Here is a 20,753-nt window from a genome sequence, read left to right as displayed (position 1 = left end):
TCTTATCAGGTGTGGCATGGAATGAAGCCCCTGAATCTACCACCCAGGAATCAGTAATATTTTCGAAAGAAAGAATCAAAGCATCTTCTAACACCTCACCTGTCACATTTGCTTCATGATTGTTTTCTTGTTGTGCATCTCCTTCTTTTCCCTTCCGAGATCTACAGTCCTTCTTTAGGTGTCCTTTCTTTCCACATTTCCAGCACACTATCCCCGATCTGGACTTGGATCTGCCTTTCCTTGATTTACTGCGATATCCTAAGCTCTTTCCTCTTTCCATTTTTCTTCCTCTAGACTCTGCACTCAAAGCATTTCCCGATGTCTCACCGGAGCTTTTCCGTCGCATTTCCTCGCTAAGGATAGCACCGACAACATCATCAAACTTTAAAGTACTAGATCCATAAACGGAGTTACTAATGGCCATTACCAAACCATTCCAACTTTCTGGTAATGAGCACAAGAATAACAGAGCTCTAACTTCATCATCAAATTTTACCCCTATAGAACTTAACTAACTTGTAACTATATTAAAATCATTTAAATGGTTTGCAACAGATCCACCTTCCGACATATTCATATTAAATAACCGTTTCATAAGAAATACCTTGTTTGAGGCTGAGGGGTTTTCATATAGTTTCGACAACGTCTACATCAAACCCTCTGTCATGGTTTCCTTCGAAATGTTGAAGGCGACTGACGCAGCAAGGCACAACCGTATTGTTCCGAGTGCCTTTCTATCGAGAAGGTTCCATTCTTCGTCTTTCATACCCGTCGGAATCTTTGTTTTTCTGCCCAATGGTAGGTATAGATCTTTCTGATACAGATAATCTTCCATCTGCATCTTCCACAGCGAGAAGTTTTGGCCGTTAAATTTCTCGACCCTAAACTTACCATCTTCCGCCATTGGTCCCACTCAAACCAGGAACCCTTCTTTCCTGCAAGTTTATCAACCAAATAGACCTTCGGCTCTGATACCAGTTGCTAGGAAATTATATATTACGGAGCAATGGAACACATAAAATATTGCAGAAATAAAAACACAGAGAACACATAAAACAAGAGAGACACAGATATACGTGGTTCACCCAGTTTGGGCTACATCCACCGCGAACAGCCAGTCCTTCCTTTCTATTATCCAGCAAAATGAAGAGACACAACCTACAACAAATCCGCTGTAATATCCTCTGTTTTCTCTCACAGTATCACCTCTCTGTTTCTCGCTCACAGAATACACATCTATATCTCAGCCTCCAATGCAATGCCCTCATACAAAGAGAGGGGTTGCCTTCTAGGGCAAAAAACACTAAACTAAACAAAAGTTCTACCGTCAGATCATCTACCTAATGAATGGCCTAGATTGACTAGAAATTACTATACTTTTACAAGGCAATTTTACATTTGTTTTTAGCTTCGGGGGCGCTACCCCTGAGCCCCCGCCAGGGGACTGCTGGCCCCCGGACCCCCCAGCCAGGGGGATCGGCCCCCCCGGACCCCCACGGGGGGGACAAGTCCCCCCCGCACTCCCCCGCGTGGAGGGGTGTACAAACTTCCTGGGGTATACATCCGGCTGAAACAAAGACCTCTGAACAATCATGCTCCACACACAACACATATGCAGAGGAATCTGAATGGAAATCCTGAATGTTTTGATCTTCTATGGTCTGAATGTATTGCATGAAGGTCTGATCTTGTTTTTCATACACTGACTAGATTACCTCCTCATGAAGGCTGTATTCTAATGAACTGAGAACATTTGGATCCATAACTATTTCTTCTGCATCCCAGATGATTTCAACAACAAATTTTTCTTTCATAGGATTCCGTACTAGGCATTCTTGGTCATCACAATCTGAATCTGAAACTGAAATAGTTGTCCTGACATTATCACATTCTGAAATTAGAACTGAACTTACTTGCATGCCATCTTCTTCTATTGATAGATTTGAAACGACATTTTTTCTTTCATCACCTTCAACCATATGGAACTCTTCAACTTGCTGATAAGTATCCTCTAAGATTTCTGTGTGCTGCTGAAATGGATTTTCATACAAGGCTTCCATGATCTCGTCATCCACGAAATTATCATCTTCATAATATTTATCAAGGCTTTCAATAAAACTATGAACATGGCTACAACAGTTCTGAACTAAAGTCAAGGATGGATATGATTCTTTGTACCTTTCAAAGAATACTACATGAAAATCCTTTAAGCAATAAATAGAAGTAGGTGGCAAACTTTCATACCAAGATTGGGCTTCGTCTTCCAGGGTAGCCATAAACATTTTCATCAAACAGTCTTCAGGAAAATTGATCTTTAATCTATGCACATGAATGTGAAATTTCACTAGATGAAGAGCAGCATCATTACCTTCCACATTTCTGAACACAGGAAAATTCTTTGACCAATCTACCTTGGGCATTTTATTTGGAAAACCTGGGATGTGCTCTTGGCTCATGGGAGCATGTCTTCTTACAATCCGATCCATCTTAAAAATGTCAAAGCTACTAACCTCTCTGCAGTGGAGTCACCATGAATCACCGGTTGCTGGATTCTTCAGTGAAAGGAGTCGCCAGGTGAATGATTTCAGCCATCTTCTTATGTCTGATCATTGTTCACCATCAACAATCAGCTTTGGACTTGAGATATGTACTGGGGCAAAGCAATCTTCAAGCAAACTATTTTTTCCCAGTGGAGTCGCCACTATGTTAGCGCTCGAATCTGCCTCAGGCTGAAAGAAGGCAAAACTCGAGGCAACATCAAACCAAGCTCAGCCTCGTAGCTAGCCCTACGAGGACAGGAGAGGGCTCTCTCTGGGTCTATCTCGATAAAATGATCAATAGAGTCCGAGATGACTTAAATGATAATTGATTTTAGGCTAGTAAATGAATTTGAATGAGGGATATTTGATTTAATGACTAAGTTGTTGGGCTGTATGGGACGAGGACAGCATGAACAGAGATTTAACCAAAGGCATAGGATATTTCATAAGGCGAGATAAGCATGAGATTTTAGCAATCGAATTGAAATTAAATGGGGTGAAAAGACTGTTTAAGAAAGCTGAAAAGGGCATTAATGTATGAATCCTTTCCAGGCAGAAGAAAACACATAAAGACTGAACACTTCCTCAAGGCAAAGCAATGACTGAATTCTACTTTTCTCACTTGAAAGTATTCAACTAGAAACAATCATGAATGGACTGCAAAACAACACATGATACATATGAAATAGAGAGAAAAACACATTGCCAAACTCATACCGCAAGGATCTTATAAATTAGAGTTGTATCTTTTCATTAAATCCCCGTCAAAAACTGTACAATGAAGTTTTCCTTCATAGCTCTCCCACTGTTTTCCAGAACTCAGAACCCTTTACAAATGATTTTTTATGCAATAAATAAGCTCCACTATGAGAAAACAAATCGATCCAAATGGGGAGCTGTTACAACTAAAATCCTGAGGATATGAAATGAACCGTCCATCTGTTCTATAGACAGAACAACGTTTCATTATTTCACTTGAAACTTTTTTGATGGCCAATAAAAAGGCGACAACTGTAGCTGCAGATCATAACTGAAGTGAAGAATAGGAAATCGAATCTTGTTTCTCTGCCTTGGTGGATGCCTCTGATTTAGATTTTGGCTTTTCGGTTTCTAACTTTTTGCCTTCCCTGTGCCTTTTTCACCGCTTGGTTTTCAACTTTTTCACCTTTTGTGTCATTCAAGGCCTTCTCCTTTATGCACTGCTTACAACAATACTGATGTGTTCAACGCTTTCTGTGCAAACACAAGTGCTTTCAAGTAATGAGTTGCTTGCAGGCCTATTGGCACCATGAAGTCCTGTACAGGCAACTTCACCAGCTACATATAGACCCATTATAGGTGTCTCTCCATGAAGTTTAGCTTGAACCCCACCACACATATAATGTGCAGCTGGCACTACAGGTATAGGAATTTTTGTTATGTCAAGGCCATACTTCGAACAATCAGCAGTAATATTTGGGAAATGATACAATGTTTCCTCCTTGGCTCTGTGACTTATATCCAATAGAACATATCTCTCATTCCATTTCTTTAATTGATCGTCAATACTATGTGCCACCACATCTCTAGGTACAAGTTCTCCTCTGGAATCATACTGTGGCATGAACCTTTCCATAGCTTGATTGTAAAGAATACCAACAGCCCCACAAACAACTTCACTTATTAAAAATGCATTTTCTCGTGTATGAGGTTTAATTGGTAGACCTTCATCAGCTAATGCAGTTGGATGAAATTGTACAAACTCCATATTTGAAATAATTGCAGATGCTCTATGTGCCATCGCAATACCATCACCAGTTGCAACAAAAGGATTTGTGGTAGTAGGATAAATATGTCAGCCCCACCAGATGCAAGTAAAGTTACCCTTGAAATGAAGCGGACCACCTCATTAGCATCGGTATTCAACGTGTCCACACCGTGACAGTAAATATTTGATCCATCCTCAAACGTAAGCAAGTCTATTGCAAAGTGATGCTCAAACGTGGTGACATTGGGGTTATTAACAACAACCTTCAACAGAGCTCGCTCAATCTCTCTTCCTGTCATATCTGCTGCATGAACAATACAGTGATGAGAATGCCCCCCCCCCTCTCTAGCAAGATGTAAGCTACCATCTTCACCATGATCAAAGGATGCACCCATGGTGATCAACTCTTTAACTCTATCTGGGCCTTCTGTGCATACCACCTTTACAGTCTCTTTATCACATAAGTATGCACCAGCAACAATAGTATCCCGAATGTGGTTCTCAACAGAATCTGAAGGAGCAAAAACTGCACTAACACCACCTTGTGCATAATTTGTATTACTCTCATGTGGTTCAGCTTTTGTGATGACTGCCACAGACCCATGTTTTGCAACTTCAAGGGCATATCTAAGACCAGCCACTCCACTACCAATGATAAAAAAAATCAAAATATTTAATTGAATTGGCACTTGACTTGGATACATGAACTGCCTTTGGGGATTTTCTCTCTTCATTGTCTATGGAGGCCTTGCAAAGCTGAGGGCTCTGAAATCACATATTTTCAAATATCCCCAATGTATATCTCTCAATCCTTTTCTTATAGGTGAAGTTCTTCAGCGATGTCTGGGACAGTAGTGAAAGTTGTTTTTGCATTTTATTCCTCCCTGAGTGCATTGCAATGGATAACTGGCCATCGTTTTCCAGTACATGCTTTGCATTCATCATAGATAATCTTGTGGAAGAGTTCCCTGTATTGAAGACTTGTGTCATGCTATCCTGATATAAGTGGGAATTTATTGTGCCATTTTGCTGCTGAATGTCCTTTTGTCCTTGGTAGCCATAGTACTCATCAATAGGGACACCAGACTGGAACTGATGGTGTGAAGAACTACCATAGCTATGACGATGATTCTGATTTTCATTACATCTTTCACCATAACTATTGAAAGCAGATACAACATAACCCTGCTCATTACTCTGACTGCCACTGTACACTCTACTGTTATATTTTTGAGAGCTATCTGAAGGATATCCGTGTTCATATCCAAGATTATCATCTCGTTTTGGATATGAATTAGGACTATAAATCATGTTGGTACCTCCCCAGTACGAGCTTCATGCTGCACACTAAGTGTTACCTCCTGTGAGCTGCTGTTCCTTAATTGTAGACTGTTGGCAATAAGACGACGAGAAAATTTTCCTAGATGAGGAGCTGAAGCAGGTCCAGTATGGTGTGGCCTTTCTCGATCATGTGCCTTCCTCCCATTATCTTCATGCCATAGATTTGGTGTATTTACATCATTCTCGCACACAGACTTCTTTGGCTTTATTACTCCAGTAGGAGACCATGTAATGTGTTTGTGTGTTGGTGGGAACTTGTAAATAATAGAAAGCACTTGATTGTTTGTGATATTTTCCATCCCCTTGATAGGCGAAGTGAAGATAGGGGGCATGCTTCTCCATCGCAAAGGCAAAAGAAACCATCCATCCCCCCACTAGCTGTAGGATCAATTTCTTCATTTACTCCGAGTCTTCTCAGCCATCACAGTATTTCTGCGCATTTTCTCTACCGTTAAGGTGCACTCAACCTTGTTAACCTCCGTGAGTAGGCGAGCTTCATCAATAAAAGGCAATTTTGCCACACCCACTGGAAGATTTCCCATGAGCTGATTGAATGGTTTGAATGGCTTCCCTAGTTCAAAGCTTATCTCCAACCGATCCATATCCCTCAGATCAGATGCAAATGGAGCATAGTGATATGGATAAAACCATTGCCACGAACATACACCTTGGTAGAAATAACGCATAACCCAGCACAATCCTTCAGTATATTTCAAAACAACATCTTTTCTAGCTTCATTGATTTCTTCTGGAGCGTGGGCCATAAACTTTTCATTGAAATACCTTTCTTTCCACCCAGGCTCACCTAGTTTAACCTTATCCCCTTCTGGTGCATCATAATTGAAAGATCTGATTTTTCTTTAAGTACATTCTTCAGCTTCAGTTTGAATCCCTTCAAGTCATTTTTTTCTCTCTTTTAAATTCTACATCAACCTCCTCAAATTTCTGGAGATGCATTTTCCACTTTACAGAAGGGAAAAGGTCTCCAATATTTTAATGCAAAAATCTGGGTCAAATCTGCCACATATGTTCTTTGGATCGAATGCCAAAGTATGCAATGACTACCACCTAAGACATAATGCCACTTTCATTCAATTTGGATCATGAATACACAGATGAATTGTTTTACATTCAACATTCGACAATTACATCACTGTCACTTTCTAGTATGATGACATCTTGCATGTAACATCGGTGCTTTTCAATGTAATCATGCGTTAAGATAACATCTGGAAAATCAGTTTCTGGAAAGTATCGTTCATTTTATTGTTTTGTAAATATAGTCACTCCAAATTGGATAGATTGGCCAAATTTGGCATTGGTCCCATGAAGAGATTATGGTCGAGAGACAGATGGACTAATCGAGTCAAGCTTGCAAAATCGCCGGGCACCGATCACACCATAACTTCCAGTCCCATTGTCTTTTCTCTGAAACGTAGTTTGAAGGACTCTCCTTATAAATACAATGGTATCAAAGGGATGTTCACCCTGATGAAGAATTTCCCATCTTTTAGAATCATCTTTACACACTCCCCAATGAAGCACAACATCACCAGGAAGGTCAGTGTCAAAAGACACCAAATTTAGTTTTTCTTCAGTAATTTTCTGAACAGAAACTCTTAGAACATTCTTAAGTACATTTTCCTTTGAAAGCTTGTACTCTTTACAAACACCGTCACCAATTTGATTGCTGGTATTGGCATCTTCAATCTCACTTCCATTTTGTAGAGTTTGTGGTGGGGACTCCTTGGACTTGAGGAACATGCCTGACATCCAATCAAGGATTCCTGGCCACACTTTTAAACCTGCACCATTGCTGGGGTCATAAAAACTTTTTGGTATAGCTTCTGCAAGAAGAACCTTGAAGTCTTTCTCACCGTCTTTGAACCATGTTGCTGTGTCCTCATTCTTTAACAGAAATTTAATAGCTGCTACAGAGTTACTATTGTCGATGCTAATCTGCACATAACTCAACCGTTGACCTTCTGGAGACTCTTCCTGCACTAATGGTGTAATCGTAGTGGATCAAGTATATATGCTACAGAGCGTGGGGGGCACTCAGGAACCAACTCTATATGAATCGCTCCATATTCAGTGTCCAATGTGCCACAATTCCCACACCCTTCCCATAGAGGAGCCCAGATGTCCATTCAACAATACTGGACGACGTATGTACATTAGGAGACAGTGGATCATCTAGCTTCTTCAACCAGTACTGTAAAAAGGCTCTAGAAAATTTTGATCAACCAATCCTACCTATTGAGATGCGCAACTGTTTGATGCAGCAGCAGTTTCGGGAGATACAGTCCTTGTCATTCCATGATACTGCTGGTGCTGTAACTATGTTTGCGCAACAGCTGATCGAAAAGGCCGAAATCGCTACTGTCCATAGTGGATTTTGAAACTGAGTTGACATTTTTGACATTATAAATCCTCCTCTTCTTTCCAAACAAACCCAACAAGCAATTTAAAGATTGCACATCAAAACATAGGAGACGAAATTTGAGTGAGAAGTGGTAAAAAGAAATTTGTTTCAGGCCTGTGCGCCTCACAGACTCATAAACGCCGTCTTGGTCTGAAAAATCACCAGTTTTTCTCTTCAATTTGAAACTTAACTTTTCTCTGAGATTTTCCCAATAACTCTTGACACAAATGGGTTAATAAACTTGGAGGAATCTCATATAGAAATGATTTTAATATTTGTTTTCTTAATAACCCTTTTTCTCGTGTTTTGATCTTGACACTTTTCTCATTTTCTAATATAATTTTGTCTTTGGTTTCCTTGCTGATTTCTGAGCTTGAATGATGGCTTTTCTTTGTCTTCTTGCAGGGATGGTGGCGCTGCTAAAAAATGAAACAAGGCTACCATTGTAGAATTTGAAACATTTTGACATGTTACATATTTATTACAAAAACACATTTGATGATTTCTTCTTCAAAACAGGGTTTTGAAGAAGAATCAATTTCGCATTATTGATGATGACCATATTGAAATAAAAACTCGTTGAACCTTCCTCTAGTCTGCAAGCATCATTCGACATGTTTGAAGACCAACTATAAGACCTTGACTCTGAAATGACTCTTTTCTGGACCCAAAATGGCGTTTGATGACTACAAATGATGAGAAATGAACCTTGGTGAATTTGACTTTGACAGAGGATTGACAAGACTGATTCTAACATAAAGGTTCTCCCTTTGCGCTAGTTTTTCGATTTTTGAAGACTTATAGGGTTTTTAGGACCCACTTTTAGGGGAAAAAGGGCAGCTTCATTTTATGATAACTTCCGCATCCTAAGTCCATTTTTTCCCATTCAAGTTGCACAGAATGAGACAATCTATGCAATGGGGCTAGTTCCAGGAACTTCCTTGGACTTTCATTTTTCCTCTATGAGGAACACTTAGACTTAGGAGTCTATCCAATATCCATTTTGGATCATGCCTTCCCACTAAAATAACTTTTGGTCTCCAAAAGACTGATATACTAATCTGAATAGTAAAAGAGAGTGACTAACCCTCTTCTTTCAACCTCCCTACACTTTTCCTTGCATAGTGCCTCTGAACCAAAGTTTCTGACCACTTCCCTTCTTGTATGGGCTAGTCTTCCTAGGAAGAGTTGTCTTCCTCCTTGCCTTCCTACAGAACCTATGTTGAAATGGTCATAGAAGGTGGTTTTAACTTCTTTGCCTTGATCATTGATCCAAGGTGGCTCAAACAAATGTGAAGTATACCTCCTACACAAAACTTTCACTTGTACCTATTTGACAAGCTGTCAACAACAACTGTTAACAACAACAAAAATACAGACAACAATTGGATGGTCTAACTCCTGCTTCAACAAAAGAAACAGATTTCACATCTTGTGAACACCTCCATGCCTTACATCTGCATATAGATGATGGACTAGGTAACAAGCCTACAAAGCATGCCTTTTAGAGAAATGACCCTTCAAGTCAAGCATGTAGAAAAAGACCAGTTTTATTCTTTTTCAAAAGATGAAACACTTCATTATTACCTCCATCTTGGAGACCAATCAACTTTTTCCAAGTTAATATTGCATTACATGCATGTTTACAACAAAGCAATCAACCCTTCAAGTTAATTACACATACATGTTCAAATACAAGGAAAACATCAACATCCCTGTGATCATACACATCATGCTTATGCATGCATTTCATCCTTCAAATTTCACTTAAGCACACCGTACTTTCGAAGTTGAAATGAAATATAATGTTTCAACAACAAAGTGAGTCTCCTACTCAACCTTTTTCCATTCACCTTCTTGGTAGAAACCTACAACTTGCATCTCATCAACCAGAAATGCAAATAAATGCATCAATAAACATGCAACCTTAATTTGAAAAGAACTCTAGCCATTTCTTACCAATCCATTTCAAAGGTCCTCCCTTTGTCTGCACATCAGCATCAACATGTGAATCATCCTGAGACACATCAATCATGGAAACTTCCTTTCCATTTCGGCCATCTTCTCTTTCCACCTTCTTTAGCTTTTGTGGAAGCATTGCTGGATTCAAATTCCAACGCCTTTTAGCAAGATGCCCTTGCTTATGGCAATAAGTGCATCACATGTGCATCCTCTTGACAGCATGATTTTCCTTGTCCAATGGACCTTTGGCTTTTTTCTTCTTTTCCTCCAAAAGTTTCCAGTATGTGGCCATTCTATTCCAACATCTAGAAACATGATGGCTATCCAAACCACAAAAGGAACATGCAATTCTTTTCCCATGCTTATGTGGAAATTTACCATGCTTTGCAAAATCAAAAGGAATATGTTTAGAACCAAATTTATACCTGCCTCTTTCACCTTTATTTCCTTCATGAGGAGGTGAAGCAAATGAAGAAGTGGCTCCCTTTGGAACCCCATCAATCTATTCAAGGTTGTTAGAGTCTCCCCAACTATCTGGTTCAAGTGTGTGCTTCTGAACACTTGCATCTTGCAAATGATGTTTCAAGCTACTGCATTCCTCCTTAATACAACCTTCACACTCTTGCAGATTTGCATTGTAACTTGTTATTGGAGCTGTTTCAATGGCCTTCATGGAAGCTTTGGAACTTTCTCCATAAGCTTGTCCATAGCCAAGACCCAAATACTTAGGCCTTTCCTTAACCATTATTGGTTCAACAATACGTTGTGCATGCTTTCCCAAGCCCTTTCCTTCATAGCCCATCTTGGACATTAGCTTGGAACCTATGCCTCTAGTATGTTTTTCAAAATAACCAATATAAGCATTCTCAAAAGAGTTTGAAGACAAACCGGAATGGTTTACCTCTTCTTCAAGATAATACTTGACCAAGGCTTCTTTGGCAACAAAGAGTTGTGACTCTAACTCATGCATCCCCTTCATGTTCATATTTGCAATATGAAGTTGCCTCTCCATTTCCTGCAGTCTGTCAGAAAGCAACTACTTCTCTTCCTTCATGGAATTCAACTGATCTCTAAGTATGCTACTCTTTCTTCCATCCTCATACATTTCTCTCCCCTTGTCCATCATGATGAACAAGTCTTGCTTCATGTCTCCATCAAAGAGTCTTGTGATGGAGAAATAATTTGAGGATACACTTGAGGAAGTTGTCATTATGCCAATGAACAAAGAACTTCAAACAAGATTAATAAGGAGCTTATTTGAGCAATCTTTTGAAGTAAACCTCTTGTGCTTTCGGGATTGCTTTAAGGTCCTCTGGGATAGAAGAATGCCTTTGGCCCTTCTCCCTATTTGTCCTTCTTGGACTGTACTATCAATAGCTTTCCCTTCACCTCTGCAAGCTCAGAAAATAGTCAGTATGCAAACAAGCATACAAATCAACCTCTGACTATTTAAACACTTTTTAGACAAGCAACCTTTGCTCTGTCAATCAAGCATTCTGATATAACCTCCTTTGAAGGTGGGTTTAATCAAACTTAGCCTCCAATACCACCTGATTTGAAAATGGGGCACTTAGGCTTCTTGTCTAACTTACAAGAGCCTTTCCCACTTCCAAGCTTAAATGTTCCCAAGTCTTATTGGTTAACCAATGCGGAATCAAAAATGCCTGAAAATATAGGTGTATGCTGGTATTTTTTTTAACTGATTATATGCTTTAAATTTTGTTGTTGTTCTGTAAGTTGATGTGCTTAAACTGATACATAAATACATATAACAGTAAATAATGTAGCAGTAAACAAACACATAAGACAACAATTTAATTTGGAGTTCACCCAAAACTCTCGAGCTACGTCTCCTTGAGCTCTAGTCAACTCGCCTAGGCTCTCTGGGATTATGGAAGGTCCTTTTTATAAGCTCTTGGCTCAACTCCACTATTTTACATAGGAGCAATGAGCTCAGAACACCATCTCTCCCTGGTTCTTGAAGCTCTCGGCTTTCTTGCTCTTGGCTCTCACTCTACATCTTAGCTCTAGCTCCTAGCTCTATCTCTGACTCTGGCTCTTTAGCTCTGGCTTCTTTGGCCCTCTATAATTTACAGCCCTCTATCTTTCCACTTGAACTCCAAGTGACTCCCTTGGTTGCTCTGCGCATTCGCTTTTTCTCCCTCGGTCTATTTTTGCTTCTACCTTTTTCTTTTTACGCTCCTGCTCTCAATTGAGATCTTTCAAACCTCTGCGCTGCTTGCTTATGCTTGGTTTCAGAAACAACTCCAGCAGCCCCCTTCTATCTCTAACATTCATGGCTTTTAAGCCAACTCATGTTGTCTATTCGTTTCCTCTTCTTAGGCTCTCTGGCTTTCGGCCTCTGTCGACTCGAATCCCCTTCTGAGTGTTATCAATCATTACATAACATCTTCAGGGAAGGTGGCCACCTGCAACGGAATGGGTCATCGATGCCCTTGAAATCCCAAAAATGGTCATTTTCTATTTGCACAGAGAAACATTGCAAAACATGAAAAAATCCACCAAACATTGTTCATCGGACTTCAAATATTCATAAATCCGCACTATATTCCTATTGGGTCTGCCTTTATATCATGATCACATCTCCACCATTGATTTGAGGGATCTTGATCCAATGGCTGAGATTCATTTCAGGCAGCTCATTCATATGGAGGTTAACCGCCTAAAAAGGGTGGTTTTCTCTATCCACGTGTCGTTCAGTGGATGGGATCGGGCAGAGCACGGTCAAAACCACTTACTGCCTACAGCCCGCCCTAAATCCTGCTTGTTTCGTAGTTTCCCTTTGTATTTTAAAAATACATTAAAACATTGGAAAATCCTATAAAAATGGCTTTAGATGGACTTGAAATATTATATATTTTCATTCACAAACCCTTTCGGGTTTGGTTTTCATCGCATCAGCGCTTCCCTTCGTATTTCGTTTAATAAATGAAATACGCGAAAATACATAGAAACTGTCGTTTGACGGATCTCAAATTTTATGGAATATCATTTATAGCTCTATCGGGTCCGGCTATCACATCACACATATATATATATGTATATAGCCCTTCTCCTCTATGTAGCTCCGATGTGATTTTGCGATACGACTTGTCGCAATCACATATCATGTAAGCTCGGGGTCTTTCCATATGGTATGGCCTATGCCAGCGCCAATTTCAATCCGCTAATATCGGCGATCGCGATATCGCATCAGCCCACTCCTATCGTATGTCTACCTCCGATATCCTCCACTTGCCACTGCCGATTGCGATATGCCGATCGGATCTGGACCATTGATCGGCTAGATCTGACGACTCTTGTGCATTATGCCTTTGACCACCGATAAGCCTATTTTCCACTATTTATTCATGTTTTTTCCTTCCGATAGTGTTATCTGCCTTTTTTAAAGGTTCTCCCTTTGCGCTAGTTTTTGGATTTTTGAAGACTTAGAGGGTTTTTAGGACCCATTTTTAGGGGATTTTGCCCTTTTTTTTAAGGATAAAGGGTAGCTTCATTTTATGATGACTTCCGCACCCTAAGTCCATTTTTGCCCATTCAAGTTACAGTAGATTCAGAATGAGACGATATCTACAATGGGGCTAGTTCCAGGAACTTCCTTGGACTTTCATTTTTCCTCTGTGATGAACAATTAGACTTAGGAGTCTATCCAAAATCTGTTTTGGATCAACACTTGTAAGAATTGAGATTTAATGAAATAAAATCTACTCTAAGGGATCATGTGTGCATTATCAAATCAGGATCCTATCAAATGAATAATCAAAACCACATGACACGAAATGAAAGAAAAAACAATCACTAGGATCTCTACATGACCTTTATGTGCTTCTTTCGAAAATCACATAAAGAGCTAATGAGTGTTTAATCTGTGAAAGAAATAAAAACAATCATTGTTAACCTCTCACACAGGAAAATATATGAAAGAAAATAAACACAACCACTCTTAACCTCTCACACAGGAAAAGATATGAAAGTAATAAAACTTAATCTATGAAAATAATAAATCTCACACATTGTAGGTGGCCAATCCAAAAGTATGAGAGATGGCAAGTTGAGAGGCTCCCTATGCAAGCATTACCAGAAAGAGGTGAACATCACTCATGAGCATGGTGCTAAATCTAAATTCCATTCAAAGATGAGTAATATTAACTTGTACACCTGAGTATCTCCAACTTTACACATGCATTTGAAAGGAGAAGGCTCTCGTATTTATTCAAGAACATAAGAAGCTACCTCATTAATGGAGGTCCATTATTATCTCCCTATATCCTTAGAAAATATCATAGAATTACAACTCAAATAGGTAATAATGGGACACATATAGAGTTATGACTCAAATAGGTAATGATGAGACACATATCCTCTTTGACCTTTATCCAAATTTTCTTCCATATCTTGAAGGGAATTAGAATTTGAGCATTGGAAGCCACATAAGGGTGCCTTGGAAGCTTCCAAATGACCTACACATGTCATTGAAGTCAAGCCACTTTTAAGTATTAGCAAGTATATGTCATTTTTCTAAGTTTTAACCATAAATTCACTTAAAATATTAGAAATCATTAGCTTTTGGAAAACACAAAGGTAACCCCATGTAATCATGAAAATGGAGGCTAATGAAAGATTATATCTCTATGGAGTTGTGACGTGTGAGTGAAATGGTGGCGATAAAGGTGAAAGTGGATGATATTTTGAAGACATTTTGGAGACTCTACATACCCCCCAACTGACATTATTGCATGTCCTCATGCAATCTATTCCATTTCCTAATCCTGATTTTCTTTTGAATGAGCTTGGCTTATATCAATTGTCCTTAAACTTTGCATTTGAAAATTTCATTTCTTTTTGCAAAGTATTCCTTATCATACATTGAATTGCAACATGTTTGGTTGGTTCTTGTGTGACAACCAAATCTTAATTGGTATTGGTTCTTGTGTATTAATACCTTGTTTCTTTTTGGTTCAACAAGATTCATTGAACATATGCATATTTAAATCAGCCATATAATATGCTCATCATTTAGGAATTTATTTGCAAATCACATAACTTTTGAACCGTAATGCAATCATAATGATTAGGACAAGTATGTTAAGATGAAATGAAGTGAAATGGAATGAAGAGATATGAAAAGTGATCATAAATGGAAGTCCCTAACCCGCGCCCCTGCCCCGGAGCGCCCCCCCCCCCCCAACTAAAGGTGTTTACGGTTTGTTTTTTTTCATATGAGAAAGGAAATATGGTGAAGTATTTTCCAAAAAATTATAATTTTAGTATTTAAGGAATTCTATGATTAAAAGATAGAAAAGAACATATCTTTACTTACCTAGGAAGTGGACAAACTGTGCATATTAGAGAAGTTGTAACTGTTGCTGGATCATGGAATAAAATTTAGAATTTCATTTGCTTCTTGGTTGCATAAATGGTAGATGAGGTAGTGAAAGTGGATTATTTATTGTTGTTGCTAAATCTGCTATATCTGCTACAAAATGCTGACATGATATAGTATTCACCTGCTACAAAACCTGATGGTACAATTCTAGTCATGCAAATAAATGTGTTTTTGTTGAGCATGAAGAGAAGTCATTGGATTACCGACCATTGATGAATGCCATTAACCAATGTGAGGCAAACTTGCCATTAATGTCAACAAGTTCCAAGGTACCTAAGTACATCTTGGAAAGTGCCAATAGATGAGTTGATTTCAAGCCACTTGCAAGATCCAATGATCAAGGGACATGGATGTATTCCCATGATTGACGGCTTCAAGGTACTAATAAGGACTCTAGCCTTGAACCTAGATAATGTGTTGATGTAGATAGGCCAAGACTTGTTAAAAGGGAGGCATTAATGAATACCCCATCATCTAACGTGAGTATGAAATGATGATTTTGGAAGGACTATAGATGAAAATTTGCTTCAAGTAGGATATATTTAACGAAAAGGAAAATGACAAGAGGGTAAACAAGTGATTGGAAAGCAAAAGGACAAATCAACGTGTAAGCGAGCTGAATGTCTCTATGAACGGAAATTATGGAAAATGTGAATGGAAAATATAAATGGAAACATGCGACTCTTTCAAGGAAAATGGTAACAAGGATGTTTAGTGAAAAATGCTTGAATAGCCTGTGAGTTTGGAGAGGAAAAATGATGGCATTTATGAATGACGGAAACAGATTTAATTGGTTCATGTTTCTTGAAATTGGTTGTAGAAAATCAATAATGCATAGCTGGCTTCCTTCAATTCTCCGATTGCCTTGGAACCTGAAAATAAACATGGCACTAACATTGCAACAAATGTAAGTGTGTTCAAAGAGAAGTGATCAATTTTCTCTAGGTACATACGAAAAATTTGCATAATTGACATGTTCATGATGTGTTTTCATTTCAAACAACTACTCCAATTTCACAATTATGATAATAAATCTGATTTCTAAAAAAAATGACAATATGCACACACAAAAGGTACACATTGCAACTTTATATTTGGAACCAATTTAGTGTGTATGATATCAAAGACTTTGCTCTTGTAAACAAATTGTCATTTGGGAAATTTTTATGGAAGAAATGATAGCACATTATGAGGATACAAAAAGCAACACTTTTTTTAGCTAATTGATAAACCATAGGAGCATAGGATTGATGTGTTCATAGGGACTTTAACGGATAACATCCAACATGAGGTTCACCTTTGGTAACCTGATTCATTGGAGAAGGCATTTAGGTTGGAAAGAAAAATGGAAAGCAAAATTATGGAAACAAGGAAGCTTACCACTCACAACTATAAATATGGAAGTGTTGTTTCCCCTAGCCTTCCACAACCTACAAGGTTGACACCACAACAAATAGAAGAAAAAATAGAAAAAGGGATTTGTTACAATTGTGATAGAAAATACACTAAAGGTCATAAGTGTACAGAGAAGAAATCAATTTACATAGATTGTGAAGAGGAGGAAGAAAAGGAACAAGAAACATCAAAAGAAGAGGATATACACCAGGAACAAACCCTAGAGAAAGAGGAAATGAATCTGACCATATCTTGTAATGCATTGGTTGGAATTACCACTCCTCAAACTATTAAAATAGAAGGACATATCAAGAAGAAAAATGTAAGAGTGTTGATTGATTCAGGCAGTACCCATAATTTTATTCATTGTAAGATAGCCAAGGAATTGAATTGCTTCCTATATCCTGCACCAGAGTTTCAAGTGATGGTTGCAAGTGGAGGAACCATAAATTTCTCTGGAAGTGCCATAATATCAAGCTATCCACGGGAGAATATGTATTGAATATCCCAATGCTTTCCATTCCAATGGGTGGTGTTGATGTTGTACTAGGAGTCCAATGGCTAGAATCCTTGGGTACAATAGCTTTTAATTTTCAAGAACTTTCATGAAATTTTGTTAAGAAGGAAAGGAAGTTGAATTAAGGGGTATCACAGGGAAACCGGGAAATATAATCAGATCTAACAGAATGACAAAGATTCTAAAGAAAGAAGAAAGAGGCTTAATTGCACAATTATGTTCGCTAGAGGTTCCCACATGGAAATCATCTATTTCTCTAGATCTCTAAAAGGTCTTGGACAATCATTCCAAGGTATTGGAGACTCCCAAAGGCCTCCCACCTATTTTTGATCATTATCGTGCTATTCATTTTCCAAGAAGCTTTCCTCCAAACATCAAGGCTTACAGATATCCCTTTGCAGAAAAGAGTGAAATTGAACGTATGGTTGCAGAAATGTTAGAGGTTGGTATAATTCAACCTAGTCAAATTTCTTTCTCTGCTCTAGTAGTGTTGGTGCATAAGAAGGATGGATCATGGCGCATGTGTCTAGATTATAGAGAGCTCAACAAGCTCACTATTAAAGATACATTTCCCATTCCTCTAATTGATGAATTATTGGATGAATTTCATGGAGAAATTTACCTCAGCAAGTTGGACCTTCATGCAGGATATCATCAAATCAGAATGAAGACTGAAGACATTTTGAAAACAACATTTAGAACACATGAGGGTCATTATGAATTTTTGGTCATGCCTTTTGGACTTACCAATGCACCTTCTACATTCCAAGGTTTGATGAATTCCATTTTCAAACCCTTCCTTAGAAAATTTGTGTTAGTATTTTTTTATGAGATACTAATCTACAACAAGTCTTGGAAGGATCATGTTCAACATGTTGATAGAGTGATCAGACTATTGGACGAGAAACAATTATATGAAAAAAATCCAAATGTTTCTTTGGAGTGGTGGAATACTTGGGTCATATTGTACCTCATGAAGGTGTTAAGGTAGACCCTCAACAACAACAATTTCTCCAACTCTCAAAGGATAACCTCACTTTGGCACAAAATCGAATGAAACAATAGGAAGATCAAAATCACAACGAAAGAAGTTTTGATATAGGCGACTGGGTATTTTTATGAATACAACCATACATAAAAATTTCCCTCAAGAAAGCTAAGAAGGATAATAAATAATCACCAAAGTACTATGGTTCTTACAAGGCGCTGCAAAAGATTGGTACTATGGCATACAAATTGGAGCTTCTTGTATCTTCCCGAGTGCCCTTAGTTTTCCATGTTTCATGCTTAAAGAAGTTTATAAGTGACAAGCTCCTAGTTCAAACAATATTGTCGAAACTTGATGAGGAAGGAAAAACCATATTGGAACTAGAAACAAGAACCCGATAGCTACGAAATCGATCAATTTTAGAGTATCTCATCAAGTGGAAGAAATTGCCTGCTGAATATTCCACATGGGAGGACAAAAATTTTATACAAAAGCATCCAGAACTACTCAAGCGTTGATGACAACACTTTTTGAAGGAGAGGGGTACGTTAGGTCCCTATTCTACTAGTGTAACCCCTAATTGTTATTAGTGCAACCCCCTTATTATATTGTTGTGCCCATGTAATCCACATATTGTTATTATTGTGCCCCATAGAAGCCCACTATTGTTATTATTGTGCCCTTACATTATTATTGTTATGTCGGCTCTGATTACATTATGACTCCTTAGACTCCTATATATAGAAAGGAGGTCTTGTCACTTCTATCATACAAGAATTGTTCATTTGTGTAATTCAAAGGAGGTTTCCCCCTGAAGAGGCTGAGTTTTAAGGAATTGATCTATCTTTTCTATCTTTTTGTGAGATGGTTTCATAACACATAGTATTTCATAAAGATAAAGAAATATTGTTTGTGAATGCTAGATGATTCCTGCAAAACAATCTTTGATTAAAAAAATTCATCAAGTGATCCTGCAGATAAAGTGCCTTCATAGTTCATCTTATTTCCTGCATCATGCTTGAAAACATAATCATTATAAAAATCCAATGATAAATTTTTATCATGAATTTATGATTAGAATGCATTGGTGACAAATAGATCATTGAGTTAAATACAGAGCTGCAAAATTGTTTTTCAGCTGTAAAATTGTTTTTCAGCTGCAAAATTGTTGTTCAACTACATAATTGTACAGTTTTTGTAGATAAAACCCTAAAGAGACAGTTAAGTACACACAACTATGCATTTTTTTTATGAATAAATAATTAGTCCAATCCTCAAATTAATCAATACCTCTTCTAGAAAATTAGCAAATAGAACAATTTTTTTATTAAAAAGGCAAGGTAATTCTGATCTGCGTATTTTTACCTATAAACCTTCTTTGGATGAATATAAACCTTCTTTGGATGAATAGTGGTAGAGAGATTTCCAGTTGTTGATGTTGTAAACTTGTTTTTTGTTCTTGTCTATACTTGTACGCAGTGATTGTTATGAAGGTGTAAACCATGATTCTGGTAAAATACAAATAGCTGACAACAATGTAAAATTACCTAAAAAAGGGTCAGTGTTTCCAAGTTCCTAACTGCCTTCTTATCAATATTGAATGCTTCATGAATATTTTTTATCAAACAGACAATTGGAAGAATGATTGCACAGTAGCAGACAATATCTATAAGCAAAAATGCCTCCCCCCATGTAAATCAATCTTTTGTAGAAGGTCCAGTCTCAATGAAAACTATGTTTGTAATGTTAGAAATTGCTGATAGGCTTCGTGGTAAGAACTATGTTGGGGTTTTGTAATATTATCCTTTACCTTAAACTTTCTCTCTCCAGTCTTGATGTTACTAAGACTATCAACACAAGCCTGAGCTTCTCCACAAGTAGAAAAATGAGAAAAACCAAAGTCTTTATGCTTGGCAGAGGCCATGTTCTTTGATAATTGAACTTTCTCAATTTGATCAAATTTAATGAGTTCCTCTTTAACTCGCTCTTCATCCCAAGATGCGGGCAATCCATCAAGGAATATAGACTTAACTTGTGCCATTTGTTCCTCATCAGGTTGAATGGAAGACTCGACAAATGAAATCTTTGCACTCTTGTCACAACATCTCGCTTTTGAAGATGCTTGTATGCAGTCATAACACATTGGTGATTTGTGAACTCCAAGAAATATGGTACTGCTCAGTATCTATGTGGAAAATGTACCTCCTATAGATCAAGAAAATCAAATCCGTTGCAACGTTGCAACTGAAGCTTGTCCATTTAATTGAAAACCATTTTTATCATGGAATATCACAGATAAGGCTCCAAAGAACCCTGGAAATATCTTAATTGGTTACAAATTTTGAGGAAAAAACTAAATATAATCATAATTCACCCCGTTCTGAGAAAAACCCATGTTTTATGTTTCTAATATTTGTTTTCATTTGGTCAC

General features: G+C 38.0%; 1 protein-coding gene and 1 pseudogene across 1 annotated transcript; both read right to left on the bottom strand.

The window, feature by feature from the left end:
* Positions 1–3,743: 3,743 nt before the first annotated feature.
* On the bottom strand, positions 3,744–5,251 carry LOC149233447 (L-aspartate oxidase 2-a, chloroplastic pseudogene; annotated as a pseudogene).
* Positions 5,252–6,963: 1,712 nt separating this feature from the next.
* On the bottom strand, positions 6,964–20,465 carry LOC149233446 (alpha-amylase 3, chloroplastic-like). Its single transcript, XM_089382196.1, has 2 exons — positions 20,133–20,465; positions 6,964–7,647 (listed from the first exon to the last, which is right to left on the bottom strand). Exons 1-2 carry the CDS (start codon positions 20,463–20,465, stop codon positions 6,964–6,966), a joined length of 1,017 nt encoding a protein of 338 aa, XP_089238322.1.
* Positions 20,466–20,753: the final 288 nt, after the last annotated feature.

The sequence above is a fragment of the Pinus tabuliformis genome, chromosome J (genome assembly GCF_031772625.1).
Source record: "Pinus tabuliformis cultivar Carrire ecotype Pingquan chromosome J, CPIR1, whole genome shotgun sequence".
Classification (NCBI taxonomy): Eukaryota; Viridiplantae; Streptophyta; class Pinopsida; order Pinales; family Pinaceae; genus Pinus; species Pinus tabuliformis.
The sequence above is the reverse complement of the archived record's forward strand: the minus strand, read 5'-3'. Positions and strand labels throughout refer to the sequence as shown.